The 22180-nt window shown below is 41.8% G+C and overlaps 1 protein-coding gene across 6 annotated transcripts; it reads right to left on the bottom strand.

Moving 5' to 3' along the window:
* Positions 1-1348: 1348 nt before the first annotated feature.
* LOC108696814 (sperm acrosome membrane-associated protein 6) lies at positions 1349-18646 on the bottom strand. 6 transcript variants are annotated; one of them, XM_018226472.2, is made up of 10 exons: positions 18461-18646; positions 15389-15617; positions 11813-11887; positions 8650-8715; positions 6757-6789; positions 6473-6550; positions 5114-5220; positions 4582-4738; positions 3221-3437; positions 1351-1502 (listed from the first exon to the last, which is right to left on the bottom strand). In XM_018226472.2, the coding sequence occupies exons 2-10, from the start codon at positions 15597-15599 to the stop codon at positions 1475-1477; spliced, it is 972 nt and encodes a 323-aa protein (XP_018081961.2). In that variant the 5' UTR covers positions 15600-15617; positions 18461-18646; the 3' UTR covers positions 1351-1474. The 6 variants fall into 6 exon arrangements, with proteins under 6 accessions (XP_041425624.1, XP_041425623.1, XP_018081961.2 ...); XM_041569688.1 differs by lacking the exon at positions 18461-18646 and adding an exon at positions 18209-18436; XM_041569686.1 differs by lacking the exon at positions 18461-18646 and adding an exon at positions 16795-16965.
* Positions 18647-22180: the final 3534 nt, after the last annotated feature.

Consider the following 22180-nt stretch of genomic DNA (forward strand, 5'->3'; position numbering starts at 1 on the left):
ATGGTGTCATGTAAATGAGTTTACTTACCTTTAAATACATAACCTGAGCACTTAGTAATGAAATCAGAGGCTTCTAGGGGTGGTCTGAGCAAACAGCCAATGAGATGATATAGTGAGTGAGGAGAGGAATCAAAATTGATCAGTTATCAAGATTCTGATGAGACTGGATTTATAGTGAGATTCTGCTTAGATTAGATTGTAAGCTTCTCTGGTCTAGGGACTTCCCCCCTGCCCTAAAGTAGGTTCCAACCTATGTGGAAGTGAAACATAGTGGCACAAATAGGAAGGTGTCTCCCCTTCCAGAATTCATAATATATGGACCTGTTATCCAGAATGCTCGGAACCCGGGATTTTCTGGATAACGGATCTTTCCGTAATTTGGATCTTTATATCTTAAGTCTACTAGAAAATCATGTAAACATTAAATAAACTCAATAGGCTGGTTTTCCTTCCAATAAAGATTCATAATATCTTAATTGGGATTAAGTACAAGCTACTGTTTTATTATAACAGAGAAAAAGGAAATCATTTTTTAAAATTCATATTTCCCATATTTCTGAGCTTTCTGGATAATGTGTCTCTTGATTAAGGTATGTTTTAATATGACTTAATTTTTTCACATATGAGTGATGACTGATATCCCTGCAGTTACCAACCATTTGGGTTTTGGTGTACTACCACCATTAATATGGATATTGTCTTAAAAGTTCTTGTGGTAACATGGATGTGGTTTAAAGTGGGTGTGGTTTAAAGTGGGTGTGGTTTACCTCGGTACAACACAGGTTGGAAAACAATGATGTAGAGAGTGATATTCTGAGACAATTTGCAATAGGTTTCAATTTTCTAATATTTGTGGTTTTTAAGTTATTTAGCTTTTTATTCAGCAGCTCTCCAGTTTGTAATTTTACCAATGTGGTTGCTGGGGTCCAATTTAACATAGCAACTGTGCACTGATTTGAATAAGAGACTGGTTTATAAATTGAGGTCTGAATAGAAAGATGAATAAATAAAAAGTAGCAATAACAATAAATGTGTAGCCTTACAGAGCATTTGTTTTTAGATGGGGTCAGTGACCCCCATTTGAAAACTGGAAAGAGAAGAAGAAGGCAAATAATTAAAAAAGCTATAACGATTGAAAAATGACGGTCAATTGAAAAGTTGCTTAGAATTAACCATTCTATAACCTACTAAAAGTTAACTTAAAGGTGAACCTCCCCTTTAAGTGCAGTTTTAATTATGACATATAGTCACTAGCCCATTTCATACCAAAACACAGAGACACTACAAGATGAAATCTTATTTTCTTTTTTTTCCCTAAAGATCTTCATTATAATCAGGATTCTGTGGAATTTCAGGATTTTATAGAAATCTCCTGTTTATTAAATAATATACACACACATGCTGTTGAGGGTGTCAAGGGATGGAGTGATCACGTAGCTTTAATTTCTCAGCCGCTCCACATCACAACTGCTCCTTATTTATATATAAAGTAACAGGGGATTCTGTAACCAGGAGAGAGGGAACAGTTAGTCAGCGCATCCCCTATTACAGATGCACAGAACTGGTTAGGTATATATATATATAAAACACAAGAAACATGAATATCCTGTAAATTATATCCTTATAAATTGTGCTTAGTGATGTCATCGGTTATAATCGGAGCTTAGTGATGTCATTTCTTTCACATGACTCACTGAAACGTGTGTATGATAATAAAGTACCCCCTGTTGCAAAATATGAGGATATTAGAAATCACCTCAGAGTTCCATGACCTGTATAAACACATGTTTTTTAATATATATTATATATATATATATATATATATATGGTCATGGAACTCCTCTGTAACTTATAATATCCTTATATTTTACAAGAGGGGGTACTTTATTTACTATATATTCCGAATGGTGAGTTACTGTGCCTTAGAACCTGAATGCGTGAATCTACTAATAAAAAGGTACAGCTTTTCTGGCCAATATCTGAAGCTCAGTCAAATAGTAAGGCTGACAGTTGTGACCATTTGGCCAAACACTAAGGGGGCAAACACAAACTATTGGATCACAAAAGAGAGGAGGCCTCATTTAAAAGTGGCCAGTACAACCTAATTTACAATGAAGCATGGTCAAGGCAGAGATGAACATCCTGAGGATCCTGCTCTGGACCCCTTTGTGATCCACTGGTTTGGCCATTGGTCAGGTCTGCCAGTTGAGGCTAAATGCCAGTTTCCCCTGGCTGATATATGATCGAGGCTCAGTCATAAATTGATCCGAAAAGTTGCCAGATCTGTTTGCTTGGCCAAGGGACCAGACCATTGAATTACAAAGGTGTCCAGGGCAGACCTCTCAGGTTGCAGTCCTTATTTAGCAGTTATAAGATCAGGCCTGAATAATACTAAATCAGGGAAAGAGCAGAGATGAAAGGCTTCCATAACACAATAACAGACAGTTGGGCCAAGCTTGTGGCCTTGTGGGATTCTGGAAGGCTATTTGTCAATATGCTTGAGCTTCTTGAATTTACAGTACAGGTATGAGACCTGTTATCCACAATGCTCGGGACCTGAGATTTTCTGGATAACGGATCTTTCCGTAATTTGCATCTACTAGAAAATCTACTAGAAAATCATGTAAACATTAAATAAACCCAATAGGTTGGTTTTGCTTCCAATAAGGATTAATTATATCTTAGTTGGGATAAAGTACATGCTACTGTTTTATTATTACAGAGAAAAAGGAAATCGATTTGAAAAATCTGGATTATTTGATTATAATGGAGTCCATGGGAGCCATCCTTTCTGTAATTCGGAGCTTTCTGGATAATGGGTTTCCGGATAACAGATCCCTTACCTGTACAGTATAAATGCCTGAAGGCATGTAAATAGCCCTAAAGCCAGGTGTCAGCTGTGGTGCATTGATGCATTCCTTCTGCCAAATAAGATTTAAAAAAAAAAACAAAGTTTATTGGGGTATATTTATCAAAAAGTAAAGTTAGAGGTCACCACAGTCCTCTAGAGTGAAATACTGCCACTCTCCATTCATTTCTATGGGATCGTTAAAAGAGTATTTATCAATCGGTGAAAGTGACAGTTCACCCTTTCAAAACCCCATAGAAATGAATGAAGAGTGGCGATCTTTAACTTTACTCTTTGATAAATATACCCCCAAATGTGGCAGTTTTGTAAGATATAGGGATTTCTGTGCATGCAAGAGATTCTGGCTCTTACCCAACAATCAGGACAAGCAGCACGGTAATCGTAGAGACAATTGCTGTGTATAAAATATATTTAGCCACTGGCAAGGGTTTCTTTGGGTTGAGGAGGTCTCTGAAGACAAACAAATTGCGGAGTCCCACTCTAGCTGGCTTAGGGGTGGTGGGTTGGACAATCCTTTCAAATAGCTCTTGCATGTGTTTCATGGACTCATAAAGAGAACTGCTGGTCACTGAAAAATAAAACATAAAATTCTTCATCTTAAAGGAGAAGGAAAGTTTATTGCCAATAGATTAGCCACAATAGTCCAAGCTAGAACAGTGTATTTATTCTGGAGAATGCTTTACCATACCTGAGTATACAGCTCTAGAAGCTCTCTATGTTTGTTTAGGATAGCAGCTGCCATATTAGCTTGGTGTGACATCACTGAGTCTCTCCCTGCTCACTCATAGCTCTGGACACAGATTACAGCAGGGAGGGGGAAAAGGGAGGGGGAGAGGAAGAGAGAAGCAAACTGAGCATGCTCAAGCCCAAGCCCTGGAGGTTTAAGCTGAAAACAGGAAGTCTGATACAGAAGCCCATGAGTACACAATAGAAGGAAAGAAATGTGGTGTTTCTTTTGACAGAGGACTCAGAGCAGCATTACTTTGGGGGTTTACTGGTGTATTTATATAGAGCTTTCTGATAAAGCTTACTTTCCTTCTCCTTTAAGTCTTCAGAATGAGTGATTGGGGCAAACTAGAGGGTGCAATACATTGTAGCACCCAGGAAGTGGAGAGGGCCTAGAGCAGACCAGTCCTGGAAAACCAGAAAAAAGACTAGGCCAGCTCTGCTGATGAAAGAAAGGGAAGAACAGCATCTAGTACAGGCGTTTGCTCATTATCCAGAGCCTGGGAAACCCAGCTGGAAATATCTATTTAAAGTTTACATAGCAGAACTATACCTGGATCAAGAGATTGGTGAGCTGTGTATATCAGCAAGGTCATGCTGGACTTCAGTGTGTATTATAAGCAAACACTAGTCCAAAGCAATGCATCTGATATGTCAAAATTCATGTTTGATTCACCGTACATTAAACAGTCGTGAGTTGTAGCCAAATCTGAGTAGTGGGGAAGGCGTCACTTCAGTTATTCGGTGTAAAGTGGCATTGGAATATAATGCTTGAACCGCTGGCGGGATGGCACTCGGAGCAATTCGATTTCCTAAACTACGGGCAACGTCGGAAAACGAAGTGCCATCACCCACGATTTCCATCTAATCTCCCCAAATCGCAGTGTGTGTCTCTGCCCTAACCTGTCAAAAAAATAATACCCTTACACTGCATCTTAAATACTACCCAGCTCAAAATGTAAAAAGGTGTAAAGTAATTTACTTACCATTTATAAAGAAGTATTTTCGGATGAGGACATCTTCATCGGTGCTAATCTCACAGGCATAGGTGCCTTGCTTCTCCAAAACCATGCGCGTGATTAAAAAGAATAATTCCACCCCTTTATGTAAAGCTGTGAAGTGTGACCACCGTCTAGTTCTATCCTGGAAACAATAAAGCCGGCATATTAGGGTGAATGTGACTCATTGTCCTCCAGCATTTGAATGGAGGCATTTCCATCAACCTTCATCTGAAACCTTAGCATCATCTGCAGGAGAACGTTTCGGTGTTCCAAAGACTGAATTCTAACCTCTATGTATTTGATGGAGAGTGAAAGTTCCCTCACTTCATTATATAAATAGAAGCTTTGTATTTGCTAAGATGACAAAAGAACAAGTCTCTGCAAGAAAATTGAGAGCCAAAGAAGAGGACCCAGCCTGCCCAGTGGGAGGAGAAGCACAAGTACAAGAGCAAATTATATGATAAAAGTAGAATGTATGTTTTCCATTATATTCCTCAGTATGTAGTCTGGAACTTACATTCCAATAAAATTTCCATCGGACAGTAATGTCATCCACTGGAAGGGGGAAGTCTGTACTGCAATTCATGACTACCCTCTGGAACTCATGTACATAGACGTCCTCGACTGAAAAAGAAAGTAAAGAAGGTTCATTCACAAAAAGCTGGTGCAAAACTGGGTTTATTTATATGCTAAACACAAAGCGCTTGACTCTATGGAGCAAATTCACTAAAGCGCGAATCGGCTAACGGTAGCGTAAATTCGCCAGCGTGACGTCATTTCGTTACTTCGCCAATTTACTAACGGGTGCTGGCGTAAATTCGCCAGCATCCGTAAATTAAGTGGACCTACTCTAGCGCTACTTCGCACCCTTACACCAGGCGAAGTTTCGCTATGGTGAAGGGACGTAACTACGCTAATTCACTAACTTGCGCATTTTACTGAACGTTACCTCTTGCGCCAGACTTGCCTTCGCCACCTCAGACCAGGCAAAGTGCAATAGAGTAGATAGGACTTGCTTCAAAAAAAGTTGAAATTTTTTCTAAGTCCCAAAAAAACGCTGTGTCTTTTTCTTTTTTAAGGGTGATAGGCTGAAAAAGATCGTACATTTTTGGGGGGTACCCTCCTTTCCCCCTACATTTCCTAAAATATGGCACCTAAACTATACACTGGGCACATGTGTAGGGCAAAATAACAACTCTATTTTATCTTATGAAGCTTTCCCAGCCTTGTGTAGTGTAATTTATTTGCTGCTACATATACGTCCATTGTACTTTAACTTGGCGCCGTATGCAAATTAGGCATCGCTAGCGTAACTTTGCTTTGCTTGATGAATTAACACTAGCGCAACTTCGCTACCTTTCGCCTCCCTGAGCGCAACTTCGGATTTTAGTGAATTAGCGGCGCCCTGGCGAAAGTGTGGCGAAGGCGTCGCTAGCGCATTTTCGCCGCTTAAGTGAATTTGCCCCTATTTGTGCTCAACCACATAAGCACCCTGAACCTATTTCCTGGTTCTTCCTGATACCGTGCATCAGTGGCAAGACCCAGGCACATTATCCTCATGCACAAGGGATCCCAGTACTTCTATGGCCTGCCATGCTAATGATTCGCTAGTAGTGATGGGCGAATTAATTCATCATTTTCGCCGGCAAATAAGCGCCAGTGTCCAAAAAAATGGACGTCAAAAACGAGACTCGATAAAGGGCCATTGTTTGGCTTGAAACATTGTAACAGTCCTGATTACAAAGCCTAAGAAAAGCATAATAAAGGCTTTTTAAACAAATATTCCTGTTGGTGCTGTCTGCTACAGTGTGTGTTGCACCCCAACTGAAGACATTTGTTTGTGGACCATCTGCTAGTAGAACATAGTGCCACATACTTGGACATTCTATAGGTAGATTGCAGCTCTCTTCTTCACAGTTCAAGCAGTTGAATTTCCTGGCTTTTTCCTGCACACCTGCAGATAAGGTATAACAGAGAAACCGTCATCTCTATGGGTAACAGAAGTAAAACTAGGACAATAGTTATTACCCAACAAATGTGACCAAAATGTTCGAACAGATCAGAAAAGAACATGCAATACAGTCAGTTAATGGCGCCTCCTCTATATAGGATGAATCTAATAAACCATGAAAAAACAAGCATTCCGTCACATATACTTACCACATGGGGGAACACATTCCATTGGTCTCTTGGCTAAAGGAAGAGAAAACACTGAATTATAATTACACATATTTTTCCCATGGCCACCTGGGCCTCCCCCATTCAAAATATCACTACCAACATTAGGGTCCCAGCTGTAACCAGGACAATTCAATGTATTATCATACTTATAAAAGATTCAGCAGGTGTGATGAGCAAGTAGTCCACTCAGGGGTGACTAGATTTGTAATGAAGTCTCCCTGTTGAACCTGACCTGACTGATTACAATATACAGTTAGGCCCATAAATATTTGGACAGACAACTTTTTTTTCTAAATTTGGTTCTGTACATTACCGCAATGGATTTTAAATGAAACAACTTTCCGCTTTAGTTCAGTGGGTTGAACAAAAAGATTGCATAAAAATGTGAGGAACTGAGGACTTTTTTTAACACAATCACTTCATTTCAGGGGCTCCAAATCAATTGGACAAATTAAAAAACTGAAAATAAAATGTTAATTTCTAATACTTGATTGAAAACCCTTTGCTGGCAATGACAGCCTGAAGTGTTGAACTCATGGACATCACCACATTCTGGGTTTCCTCCTGTTTAATGCTCTGCCAGGCCTTTACTGCAGCGGCTTTCACTTGCTGTTTGTTTGTGGCCTTTCTGTCCGACGTTTAGTCTTCAACAAGTGAAATGCAGCTCAATTGGGTTCAGATCAGGTGACTGACTTGGCCATTCAACAATATTCCACTTCTTTGCTTTAATAAACTCCTGGGTTGCTTTGGCTGTATGTTTTGGGCCATTATGAAACGCCTCCCAATCAATGTGACTGCATTTAGCTGGATTTGAGCAGACAGTGTCTCTGAACAGCTCAGAATTCATTCTTGTGCTTCTGTCCTGTGTCACATGATGGATAAACACTAGTGTCCCAGTGCCACTGGCAGCCATGCACACCCAAGCCATCACACTGCCTCCCAAATCTTTTATACATCATGTGCTATGCTTTGGATCATGAGCTGTTCCACGTCTTCTCCATACTTTTTTCTTGCCATCATTCTGGTAGAGGTTGATCTTGGTTTCATCTGTCCAAAGAATGTTTTTCCAGAACTGTGCTGGCTTTTTTTAGATGTTTCTTTTAGCAAAGTCCAATCTTGATGCTTATGAGTGGCTTGCACCTTGCAGTGCTCCTTCTGTGTTTACTTTCATGCAGTCTTCTCTTTATGTAAGACTTGGATATGGATACTCTACCTCCTGGAGAGTGGTGTTCACTTGTTTGGCTGTTGTGAATGGGTTTCTCTTCACCATGGAAATGATTCTGAGATCATCCATCACTGTTGTCTTCCATAGATGTCCAGGAGGTCTTTTTGCGTTGCTGAGTTCACCAGTGATTTCTTTCTTTCTCAGGATGTACCAAACTGTAGATTTTGCCACTCCTAATATTGTAGCAATTTCTCGGATGGATGTTTCCTGTTTTTGCAAGTTAAGTATGGCTTGTTTCATCTGCATGGGAGCTCCTTTGACCACATGTCTGTTCACAGCAAAATCTTACTCATACAAGCACCCCCCCCCCTCAAATCAACTCCAGGGCTTTATCTGCTTAATTGATAATGACATAACGAAGAAATTGCCCAAACCTGCCCATGAAATAGCCTTGAAGTCAATTGTCCAATTACTTTTGAGCCCCTGAATTAAAGCTGAAAGTCTGCAGTTCAACTGCATCTGAGTTGTTTCATTTAAAATTCATTGTGGTAATGTACAGAACCAAAATTAGAAAAAAAAAGTTGTCTCTGTCCAAAGATTTATGGGCCTAACTGTAAATGAAGACAAGTAGAATTTATTATTATTATTACCATTTACTTTTCAGGGTGAGTGCAGTTTTGGTGTAACAGTCACACACACACCCTTACCTGCTAGAACCCAGTGCATCCGTGTAGTGAAGTTCTGGGCTATCATCCTGAACAGGGGATATGGACCTGTGGGCAAGCACAAGTCAGGCTTTACAGATGTTTCTTATATGTAAGTAATGGCATTCATATGTATAAAGCTCTCCAGTTTTCAAGTTCAGCAGTCTGGTTGCTAGAGTCCAACTTGCCCTAGTAACCATGCATTGATTTAAATAAGAGACTGAAATATGAATAGGAGAGGCCTGAATAGAAAGATGAGGAATAAAAAGTAGCAATAACAATACATTTGTAGTCTTACAGAGCATTTTTTTTTAGATGGGGTCAGTGACCCCCCATTTGAATGTAACACCTATTTGGGCTGCATAGCACACAAATAGTTAAACTGTCCAGCTAGCAGTAGAAGCATGGGTTACACGCGACTTCACACAACAGGGTCAGGGCCTTCGCCATGTGGAAGTGTTCCCTCTATGGTGTAGTGCAACTACATCCCCCAGGCTACTGTGCATACAACAAAAGATGGGCGCCCGGAGGTTCTTGCAATAAAACAGTAGTTTATTTAACTATGCACGAGGCAAGTGACCACAGGTTTAGTAGTCACACAGGAGCTGAGGCAATAGCACATTTCTCACACAGAGCTGCAGGCATTAGGCATTTCTCACAGAGGAAAGGTCTCCATTAGGCATTTGCAGTATTCACACACATTCCCTCCTGGAAGTTGTCAGGAAAGCAGCTTCTACCCTACATTCCCTCTTCACTGAGGTCCCTGACTGGAGGCAACACACAGAGCCTCTGGGAAGCTACTCCCTTACTGCAAATCCTTGTTGGAGCTTCAGCTGCTCTTTCTCTCTCACCTCTCTGCCTTTCTCTCCTAGAGAGACTATGACAAGTCTGCCCTAGTGTAACTATTCCTCATTCACGGGGTTACCTGGTCCCCGACTTCTTCTTCCAAAGCACATGGGCCTTTCTGGGCCTAGCTGTAGCCAGGCTCCCCTGAGCACACCCAGCTGGATCACCATCCACAGGCCAAAGAGGAAGTGGCCACTCCCTACACACACTATATAGCAGTGTAGCAGGGGAGTGTCATTCTCTCCTGGCAGATCACTCTAAGAAAAAGGTGGGGGCCTTAAAGCTGCAGGGCAGATTACCCAGTAGGGGTCCCTACATGAAATATGGAAAAAGCCAAAAAAAAGTAATTAAAAAAATATAAAAAATAATGAAGACCAATTGAAAAGTTGCTTAGACTCAGTCGTTCTTTAACATGCCAAAATAAGTTAACTGAGAGCTGAATCACCATCATTTAGCTTGTATTTCCACACTCCAATCTGCTGTAGGTCTGGTGAGTCGGCTGTCACTGCGGCAGATTTGCTAAGCTGCAAATTTTCGCCAGCATCCGTTTCACAACATCACAACACTTCGCCAGGTGCAAATGCGCTCAGTATACGCCAATTCACTAATATGCAGATTTTTGTCCAGGGCGCCGAATGCTGGCAACTTTTCGCTAGCGTTACTTCAGCAGTGCGAGCATTCATTTGTGCCTAGCGAAAATTCGCTAGTGATCTTTTGCTTAAGTCAATTTGCATACGGTGGGAAATTTAAAGTTATATGGAGGTCTTTATGATGCAAATACTTACAAATCCCAAGGAACCTTAAAGGAACAGTTCAGTGTAAAAATAAAAACTGGGTAAATAGATAGGCTGTGCAAAATAAAAAATGTTTCTAATATAGTTAGTTAGGCAAAAATGTAATGTAATGCTGGAGTGACTGGATGTGTAACATAATAGCCAGAACACTACTTCCTGCTTTTCAGCTCTCTAACTCTTAGTTAGTCAGTGACTATAAGGGGGGCCACATGGGACATAACTGTTCCGTGAGTTTGTAATTGATCCTCAGCATTCAGCTAAGATTCAAAAGCAACAGGTATGACCCATGTGGCTCCCCCTCAAGTCACTGATTGGTTACTGCCTGGTAACCAATCAGTGGAAACCAAGAGAGCTGAAAAGCAGGAAGTAGTGTTCTGGCTATTATGTTAGACATCCAGTCACTCCAGCCTTTATACATTATATTGTTGGCTAACTAACTATATAAGACAATGTTTTATTTTGCACAATCTATCTATTTACCCAGTTTTTACACTGAACTGTTCCTTTAATAAAGACAAGAGAGTTAATACAATGCCCTACACATGAGCCCAATGTAAAATGAATGTTCCATATGTTATAAAATGTCTAGAAGAAACCGGTTACCCAAAAAAAGTTTGTCAGGACTTTTGCAGCCAATCCCACTTCAAAAAAGGAAAAGTCACCAGTGTTTTTTGAATTTTAATGCATTTTCGGCTCACAGGATATGATGTAAGTGACAGAAGATTGCTTTATAGCACTTGGCCTGGTCTGAGGTGGCGAAAGCAACTCTGTGAAAGAGGTAACCTTCAGTAAAATCCGCACTTAAGTGAATTTGGGGAGTATTGTCCGTTCACCAGAGCGAAAAGTCGACTGGCGATAGACTGCGATTGACCGATAGCGGCGGTCTCTTTCGCAAGCAGATTGGCGCCTGCGCCTGTTAGTAAATCAGTGATGTCCCTGCGGGTGGCAATACTAGTGAATTGTCGCCAGCTTTATCCACTTCACACTTTAGTAAATCTGCCCCACTGAGATATCTGTGTGGTGTTTAATCAATTTAATGTGAGTTTATGAATTTGTTTTAACAACACAAAGGAAGTTCTCTCACATAGACGACAGCTGCACTCACTGGGTGTTCGAATTTGTATCAAACTGCACAATATTTTATTTTAAAGTGTGTGTATAGTTTGTAAAAAAAGAAAGCTTCAAGTTACTTTTCATATAAAGACCTGGATAACCATCTAAAGCTCAGATTTTCATTCTTTTATTGGTACTTGCTAATAGAGCTATCACAGAATCTGATCCAATTGTCATAAACAGCCCTGTTACATCTTTTTACTTGAGCCGCCATTTTGTGTTCTGTCACTCACTGAAAAAAAAGGTTCTCACTCTAACAGGAAGTGATGGAGAAAAATTCCCACTCTGCCCATTGATTGGCTGATGGAACCTAGCAAGTAGGTGGGCTCTTGGTTTGTGTGACACACTGCCTCATACTTACATTATTGATTACTGGGGGAGATTCAGGCCTTGTCGAACTGATGCAAACTCACCCTGTGTGTACTGCTTCTTCACTTCATCATAAAAACCATTCATCGCTTGTCTTACGATTTCTTTCTGTGACATTGCTGCAATGAGACAATACTGTGTTAGAAAGCATACGGCACGGCACAATCTGTCATTGTATAAAGACTAATGTACCCCCTACTGTAAATGATAAGAATATTAGAAGTCACTGAGGGGTTCTGTGACCATATAAGGGCACAAGGCTGCAGGCTGAGTTATACAGGGAACTCTGAGTATCACTCATGTATTATAAGGGATAATGTACCCCCTACTGTAAATGATAAGGATATTAGAAGTCACTGAGGGGTTGTTCTGTGACCATATAAAGGCACAAGGCTGCAGGCTGAGTTATACAGGGAACTCTGAGTATCACTCATGTATTATAAGGGATAATGTACCCCCTACTGTAAATGATAAGGATATTAGAAGTCACTGAGGGGTTCTGTGACCATATAAAGGCACAAGGCTGCAGGCTGAGTTATACAGGGAACTCTGAGTATCACTCATGTATTATAAGGGATAATGTACCCCCTACTGTAAATGATAAGGATATTAGAAGTCACTGAGGGGTTGTTCTGTGACCATATAAAGACACAAGGCTGCAGGCTGAGTTATACAGGGAACTCTGAGTATCACTCATGTATTATAAGGGATAATGTACCCCCTACTGTAAATGATAAGGATATTAGAAGTCACTGAGGGATTGTTCAGTGACCATATAAAGGCACAAGGCTGCAGGCTGAGTTATACAGGGAACTCTGAGTATCACTCATGTATTATAAGGGATAATGTACCCCCTACTGTAAATGATAAGGATATTAGAAGTCACTGAGGGGTTAATCTGTGACCATATAAAGGCACAAGGCTGCAGGCTGAGTTATACAGGGAACTCTGAGTATCACTATTAGGTTCTTCGCAAACAAGGTGGTAATTAATAGAAAAGCAATTAGATTTGTAGTAGTATAGAACTATAGTTTGGCTATCCTTTATAAAACTATAGAATCTATGATTTTACAGGTATGGGATCCGATGTCTGTAAACCTGTTATCCAGAAAGCTCCGAATTACAGGAAGGCCCTCTCCCATAGACTCCATTTTAACTAAATAATCCAATTTTTTTTTAATGATCTCCTTTTTCTCTGTAATAATAAAACAGTAGCTTGTACTTGATCCCAACTAAGATATAATTAATCCTTATTGGAAGCAGAACCAGCCTATTGGGTTTATTTATTGTTCAAACTATCATTTAGTAGGTATGACGATCTAAATTACAGAAAGATCCATCATCTGGAAAAACGCCAGGTCCCGACCATTCTGGATAACTGTATATAAGTGCTTATTTACTATAGGAGGGCAAAGTCTAGGTACAGTTCGCCATTTTTTCACACCTACAATAATAATCCTTCCCTGAATTCCAGTGCAACTTGTGCTGCAATCAGATGAAAAGATTTTGCCAGATATGAAATTCTTAAAAATTGAAGAGCTTTAAAAGATTTACCAGAGCTTTAATGAGCACAAGCTTTGCCTACTAAAGGGAAGGGGCAGTATTGGGTGGGTGTTGCACTTACAGACCCTCCAGTTCAGTTAGAGCAGCAGGCAAAGTGTGCCCTGTAATTACCACCTGGGAAAGATACGTGTTATGCAGAGGGCTCCCTTGTGCCAGCCTGTTATGCACTTTGCTTATTATTCACCCAGAAAAGTGGCACACGGCCCTGGCACACATGAGGGACGCGCCTAGAAAACCCAGCTTGAAGGACTGTGCTGATTTCATGGGGCAAATTCACAAAAGGGCGAATTTTCACCAGCAAAGACTCCGCCACACTTCGCGCCACATCGCCAGGCATAAATTCATTACCACTACGCCTTATTTACTAAAATACGAAGTTGCATCTCGGCAGCTGAACATTGGCAACTTTTGCTAGCATTAATTCGCCAGTGAGAGCAATTCATAGCAAACTTTCTCTAACGGTCATTTCTGCCTAGTGAAACTTCATTAGTACACTTACGCTTAGGTCCATTTGAATAGGGCAGGTACATATCGGTCATATATATATCTGTCTTTATTAGAGATGTTGGTGCAAATGCTTGAAGTGGCCACTTATTATTACACATGCATACCTCCCAACTGTCCCGTTTTTAGAGGGACAGTCCCTCTTTTGACAGCTCAACCCGCAGTCCCTCATTTGTACTGGAAAGTCCAGTTTTTCTCTGCAATGAACAGCCAAAAAAAACAAAGTTTCTAACTTAATTGGCTTTTGGCACAGAGCCCAGTACAGCCACAACAGAAGATTAGATACATTTGTAGCAATTCAAATATATCTAGATAAGTAATTGTAATATAAGATAACAGGTCCCTTGGGAGAAGTTAGACTAGAGTCCTGCACGGGTCCATTTTTTGGAAGCTGTACTCGACCTGTACCCGCAACCTGCAATCCGCAATCCCAGACCCGGACCCGCATTCTTACCCACTTGGACCCGCAACCCGACCCGCAAGTACCTTATCCGCAACCCAGACCTGTGACCCGCTGACTATCATGAATCAGGAAGTGCTGTCTTTGTAAACCGGAAGTGACATCAGCGGGTCAGGTACCTGTGGGTTACCCGCAAAAACCTGTGGGTAGAAGTTCCGGGTGCTGGTATTGATGCAGGTCGGCGGTTCTGCGAGTTTGCGGGTCGGGCCGCGAGTCGGGCCGCGGGTCTTCTCAATAGCAATTTTTACTCCTTTTTTCTGATCACGGCTACTTCTGATGATGTCACTGTGTGTGTGTGGCCACAAAAACCGGCATGTTCAAAAAATGTGCTGCTCTACGCACGGCAACTTTTTTGTCCCTCTTTTTATTTCCAAAATGTTGGGAGGTATGCACATGTCCAAGGAAGCAAAATAAAGCCAAAAGAGATCCTCTAATGCCGTAGACATGAGCCCACCCTAAAACATGCCCCTGAAATGGTTAAAAAAAATGTTAACACAAAAATCTTTAATACTTAGAACTTTTGAAGGCAATCCCGCTTTAAAATATGAAAAAAAAAACAGCGTTTTTTAGAACTTTTATGACTTTCCGGCATACACAATATGATGTCACTGACATAAGATTGAGGAGGATGTCACTTCATCTTATCAGTTCGCCAGGTCTAAGGTGGTGAAGGAAACGCTGGCGAAAGGGGTAATAATCTTTCACCGGAGCGAAAATTCACCTGCCAAAACTGCGCTTGCGACGGTCTCTTTCACTAGTGAATCGTCTTTTACGCCTGTTAGTAAATTGGCGATGTCCCTGCGGATGAGATTTCTGGCGAATTTTCGCCTATAAATGTTAAGTGCAAGTAGACTGAAGTCAGTGAGGCTCAGTATTAGCGGCTGATTTTTATCTCATTTGGGCACCTTACAATCATATTGTGCCTGATAGTTGTGTTGCAAAGAAATCCTGTACTGGCTCCCTCTACTGACAAGAACATAGAATGCAGTTGCAAAGTCTGTACATGCTATGGCTTACTGCCCAATTTATCTAAATAAGCCCCAGCTTCAGCCTTTATACAGCAACATATCAACTCATATGATATTTTACCTACCTATGACATAAGTATCCAGAGGCAGAAAAGTCTTCTTCATGATGCGACTACAAATCTCCACATCCAGCCGTTGCTTCATAAATACATAGTCGCAGATTTCAACTCTTTCTTTATTGGAGACGAAGCACTTGTAGCAGCCCAGGCCCTCCTGCACCCAATGAACTGCACAGAGCAGGAGTAAGTAGCGCAGAATCCACAGAGGGAGGAGCATGGGCTTTAGTGGAACGTCCTTAAAGACACAAAGGCAACAGTTGATGGTTAATGAAGCTTTAGGTTCCTTCTGAGTCTGTAACATGGACAATAAGTGGGTTCAGCATGAACTTAAACTTCTGAGGAATCAGAAAACTGTATTTATCTCAAACTTGGGTTTTGCAGTATTCGTTATGTAATGAAAAGACATAGGGGAAAATTTACTAAAAGGCGAAGTGACTTTTCGCCAGCGTGACGTCATTTCGGAATTAACTAACGGTCGCGTAACTAGCGAAGGAGACAGACTCTAGCGGTACTTCGCTCCCTAACGCCAGGTGAATTTGCTAAGCAAATTCACGAAGCTGCGCATTTTACTGAACGTTACCTCTATCGCCAGACTTGCCTTCGCCACCTTAGACCAGGTGAACTGCAATAGAGTAGATAGGAGTTCCTCAAAAAAATTGTTGAACATTTTTTTAAGTCCCAAAAAACGCTGGCATCTTTTCCTTTATTCAGGGTGATAGGCTGAAAAAGAGAGTACATTTTTTTGGGGTAACCGGCTTCCCCCCTACATTTCCTAACATATGGCACATAAACTATACACTGGGCTCATGTGTAGGGCAATATAACAACTTTATTTTATTTTATTAAGGTTTCCTGGGCTTGTGTAGTGTAATGTATTTGCTGCAACATATACGTCCATTCAACTTCCCGACGTATGCAAATTAGCCAACGCTAGCGCAACTTCACTTCGCTTGGCGCAGTAACGCTAGCACAACTTTGCCAGCATTCGGCGCCCTGGACGCAACTTCGGATTTTAGTGAATCAGCGTTGTAGCGAATCTACGCCTGGCGAAGTGTTTCGCGTGAGCGAAGCTGTCGCTGGCGAATTTTCGGAGGTTAGTGAATTTGCCCCATAGAACCTGTTATTAGTCAACTTCCCCCTAACAGTCTTTGGCCAATATATACCGGCACTCAATCATCTTTAATCTGTTATCCCTGTTCAGTATTAAAGTTCTTACTTACCCCTCTGCACCAGGAGGTCCACACTCACCAACACCTATCATTCTCATTATCCTTTCTTTATCATACACAATAAGCACACAAATACTCTAAGGTCAATTAGTATCATTAGCAAAGACTAGGGCTGCCCCTGTCTGGTTTTGACCCAAACAGCCCGGTTTTTGGAAGGGCTGCCCGGAATACAGGCAGGATTACCTGAGATTGACGTGGCAATCGGGCAATCGTCAATCGCCATGTCATAATGTTGCCCCTAGAATCACAATGCCCGCCCCTTCTACGTCACAGACGCGCCCCTCAACATCACGACCGGACCAGAGTTTTTGGATTATTTGCCTTCTTCTTCTGACTCTTTCCAGCTTCAAATGGGGGTCACTGACCCCATCTAAAAAACAAATGTTCTGTAAAGCTATAAATATATTGTTATTGCTACTTTGTATTACTTGTCTTTCTATTCAGGTCTCTCCTATTCATATTCCAGTCTCTTATTCAAATCAGTACATGGTTGTTAGGGTAATTATGGCCCTAGAAACTTGATTGTTGCAAAATGAAGAGCTGCTGAATAAAAAGCTAAATATCTAGAAAACCACAAATAATAAGAAATGAAAATCAATTGCAAATTGTCTCAGAATATCACTCTCTACTTCATAATAAAAATTAACTCAAAGGTGAACCACCCCTTTAACATATGGGCCAGTTGGCAACTCAGTTTGGAGATGAGGCCACCATATATGTATAGGGGTGTTTTAGTTTTTTGGAAGCATTTATGACTTATACTGGAATGGGATCTGTTATTCTGGATATGTGGGACCTAGGGTTTTCCAGATAATGGATCTTTCTGTGATGTAGAGCACTATTCCTAAAGTCATAGTAACTTTTAGTTTGTTATAGAATGTCGTAGTCTTAGCAACTTGTCAGTTGGGCTTCATTTTTTTATTTTGTATACTATACACAATGAAGTAACTAAAAGAGCTGCCGTTGAGCTGTAATAGAGAAAAGAAAAATGTAATGCAGGGAGAAATGTATGCTATTCCGGGGTAGTTTAGAGTCATTTTAAAGATTAAAAAAAAAGAAACGATTCACCTATTCTTTAAAGATTCATTTACAATGTGGAAGGCAGGGTGCAAAGTGCAAAAAAATTGCAATGGGGCCCCTGTACATATTGGCAGGCTTTAAGTACAGATATAGGACCTGTTATCCAAAATGCTCTGGACCTGAGGTTTTCTGGATAATGGATCGTTCTGTAATTTGGATCTCCATACCTTAAGTCTACTAAAAAATAAGTTAAACATTAAATACACCCAATAGGCTGGTGTTGCCTCCAATAAGGATTAATCTTAGTTGGGATCAAGTACAAGCTACTGGTTTATTATTACAGAGAAATAGGAAATCATTTTTAAAAATTTGGGTTATGTTGATGAAATGGAGTCTATGGGAGACAGCCTTTCCATTATTTGAAGCTTTCTGGATAACGGGTTTCTGGATAACGGATCCTATACCTGTACTCTGCACCTCAGGATGGATTTTGTCTGCAGGCCAAGGTGCAGAACACGGCTAAAAGGGAATGCCAGAGAGAAGAGCGCAGTGCTCAGTGCAGGACACAGTCACTTACCTAAAGTGAGTCCGTTTTGAATGAGCAACGAGGGTCATATTTGTGCTCCCCATAACACTCCAGCACTTGTACTCAGGGTCACAGTATCAGTGTTAGGCAGTCCCATCTCCTATTCACACTCTATCAGTCAAGCCATAGATTCATTGGTAGGGTCAGTGACCCAAGTGTCCTCCTCTTGGCATCTTAGTAAAGTTTAAAATTTTCCCTATATACTGTCCTGTTAATTAAAAAGTAAAAAAAACAACAACGTACCTTCACAAAGAGTTCTCTTAGTGATTAGAAGTCACTGATTGGGCACCGTTATGGTCAGTTTGACTGTTAATGACAGTTCAGCCAATAAGAATCTGAGCTTGTGATCCCTGATTTGTGAGAAGGCCTCCCCTATACTCTGACAACCAATGGATGCACCCTTGATGGAACATGTTATTAGATACAAGGCAGCATGGGTGTCCGCAGAAAATTTTCCAGGGAGGGGCAAGTAAACTACAGGTATGGGATCCGTTATTTGGAAATCCGTTATCTAGAAAGCTCTGAATCCATCTCCCATAGACTCCATTTTATCCAAATCATTTTTTTTTTAAAAAATTCTTTTTCACTGTAATAATAAAACAGTAGTTTGTACTTGATCCCAACTAAGATATAATTAATCCTTATTGGAGGCAAAACCAGCCTATCGGGTTTATTTAATGTTTATATGATTTTCTAGTAGACTTAAGGTATGAAGATCCAAATTATGGAAAGATCCAGGGGCGTAACTACAGAGGAAGCAGACCCTGCGGCTGCAGGGGGGCTCTGGAGGTATAGGGGCCCCATGAGGCGCTAATTCATATACAATTTCAATAAATATTGCCAAAACAGGTCAACTTCTAGACATTTTGAGGGCCTTAAAAATAATTTGCTGTGGGGCCCAGTAATATCTAGTTAGGCCACTGGAAAGATCCGTTATCTGGAAAGCCCCAAGCATTCTGGATAACAGGTCCGATACTTGTAATATCAGGGTAGCATCCCACTGAAGATGAACCTGTGACAAAGAGATAAGCTAATTAAGGCTTGCCATGCAGTGGGAAGTTTACAAAACATTTTGTATTGTTGGGAATCAGTGATGGGCGAATTTCTCCCGTTTTGCAGAAAAAATTGCGAATTTCCTGCAAAATTAGCAAAATAGCGAAAAATGTGCAAAACACGAATTTTGACGCCAGCTTCAAAATTCTGGTGACAATTCTGGCGCACATTAAAGTCAATGGGCACCTATTAATTGTCGCGAAAATTGCCGGCAAAATTCGCACCTGGCGAATAAATTTGCCCATCACTATTGGGAATTAAATTTACAAACAAATTCTTGGAACTAGCTGTAGAAGTCAGGGAGGGGCAACTCCCCCCTCTTGCCTACCCCATGCAAGGGAGCTGCACTGGGTGATTCAAACAGCTTTAAATCTGCTGCCTGCCCCCCTTGTTTCCAATACTGGCAACAATCGGGTTAAAATAAAGGTGCTGTGCTATATTTATATATATACGTTTATATTTATATATATATATACACACAGAGCTCACTAATAGCATTACTCAGACCCACCATCAATCACTGTAAATACTGCGGGGTCACCTTGTTAACTGAGGTGTGCAGTGTTAGCGAATGTAACTAAAGACTGGGTTTCCTCTTGAATTTCATTGTGTTGCCCAAAATAACCTTTTTCTCCCAACGCCCAAACTTGCAGCGTCAGGGAAAGCAACGCAAGCCTTTCTGCTTTGCTTCTCAGATACGGAGGCTCTATAGAAAGAGCAGTATTATGGCAAACAGCTTTATTAAAGGTTTTTTTTATTTATTTAAAAACTTGACGAGACCAAATAGTTTTTGCTGGGCAAACAGGGAAATGTCGATGGTGCAAGGAAGCGTTTAGGCGTCGCTCACGGTATTGCCGATCGGCGGAACGCAAACTCGCAGGGTCTGTTGCTTATGCTAACCGCAGAGAATAAATATTTTCCATTGTACTTATCCTCTACTTAAGGACTCTCATCCAATTCTCACTCTTTTAATAGACGAGTTATGGAAAATCTGAGAGGAAAGCAAACATACGGTCACGGGATCTTTCCAAAGCAGGGTTCACTGGTCAGCCAAGGTTTATACTGTTCCCTAGGCCTTTCATCTTCCATGATTCTACTAACAAAGCCTGCCCGAGTTCACAAACAGAATAGCAGGTCTTCATTTGGAAGCAGCACTTACAGTCCTGTGCGGAACCAATTTCTAAGACCCGTACCAGTGGCGTAACTACCGGGGGAGCAGGGGGTGCAATTAGGCCAGGGCCCGCACCCCCCAAGGGCCCCCACAGCAATCACGCTGGCTGGAGTCGGCTGCAGCGCCGCACGGATGAGGGTGGGGGCGGCGCCCGGCTGCACGGCCCGCCCCCACCTAGTTCCGTCACTGACCCGGGCCCAACCCGAACTTGCAGCTCGCAACCTGAAACGCGACCCGCATATTTACCCACTTTGAACCGCTACCCAAGCCGGACACGCAACTGCCTTATCCGCAACTGAGCCACAGCCCGCCGACCACCATCAAACCGGAAGTGATGTTGCTGCAAACCGGACGTGCCTGAAGTCAGAAGGGAGGGGGAGATGAGTGGAGGGAAAGCTGGAGGGAGAGAGCTGCAGCAGGAAGAGACCCACAACCCAACCTGCATCCCACAGACCTGCGACACTGCAGACCCACATCTATACCCGCACTTGAAAAGCCAACCCTCATTCCACACGGTACCTGCTTTTTTGCAGGGAACCCGCGGTTACCCGACCCGCTGCAGCACTAACATGTATGAGTTTTGTTAAAAATGGCTTGGGGCCTGGTTTAGAGTTTACTACAATGGAAGGGGGATCTCAATGAGGTTCTTTAGGTTGGAAGAATGCAAACCAAAGCCCAGAAATAGGAATAGGCAGGGTAGGTAGGTGACTTGGGCACCAGATGAAGTGATATTGTCTTGGGGTGCCAATAGTACTTGGCTCAGTTCTGATGCAAATTAATGAGATTGCCACTTCGTTTATACTGGAATGGTGAAGCAGCTGGGGCTTCCAAAATGAGCACCCACGTTCTATTACTTCAAAGGGAAACTATCACATATGGCAAACACAAATCCCAGGTGAGTAACTGGATTCCTGTCTAGGCGTGCTCTTCTGCCTATAACAATCACCTTTGGCTTTGGACTTGGCCCTCAGCTACTCGGTACCGCCAGGACTTACTGCACGAGAATCCACCAACTCCCACAGGGGCAGGCAAGGGTGGCGACAGGGTCGGACTGGGGGGCCCCGGATCCCCTACTGCGATGCGGCGCATGCACAAAAGGAGCCATGCTGCATGCATGTGCAAACTACGCTGTGCGGTGCCACAATTTGTTTTGTTTTTTTCTCGGACCAGGAGATCGGGAATGGGGTCTGGCCCGGTGTGGGCCCACCGGGTTTTTTTCTGGGACAGTATGACCCTGGGTGCCGAAGGTATACTTGGGGAAGGAGCCAGTAAGAAAGGAGCTGGATGTAGTCAGACAGGCTGGGTTATAACCAGTGTAGTGAATAACTCTGTGAACTTTAAGGTGTTTGAGAAATGGTTCCTACTAGCCAGAAGCAGACTATAATCAAGAATTGGGTTCCTGGGAAGACTTGATGGACCAGAGGGATCTTCATGAAACAACATGGACATAAGTTGTCTTGATTTATCAACACAAAGCAACCAATGACTATTTAATCAAGACATGCCAGTTAGAACAATGGGGGGGAAATAAAGGTCTATCATGTGGACTCGGGATGCAGCATGTTGCTATAGAAACCACTATTTCGGTATTTTCAGAGCCGCAAGGAACATTTTTTGGGTAAGGAGACATTATTTGTATGCTAAGGGTATTCCATGAAAATGTCACGGGATATACAGGGTAGTTAATAACCCTAACCTTAGGCCCCCTTACTAAGTAGGTTTCTAGGATATTCGGGATC

The sequence above is a fragment of the Xenopus laevis genome, chromosome 7L, assembly GCF_017654675.1.
Source record: "Xenopus laevis strain J_2021 chromosome 7L, Xenopus_laevis_v10.1, whole genome shotgun sequence".
Lineage (NCBI taxonomy): Eukaryota > Metazoa > Chordata > Amphibia > Anura > Pipidae > Xenopus > Xenopus laevis.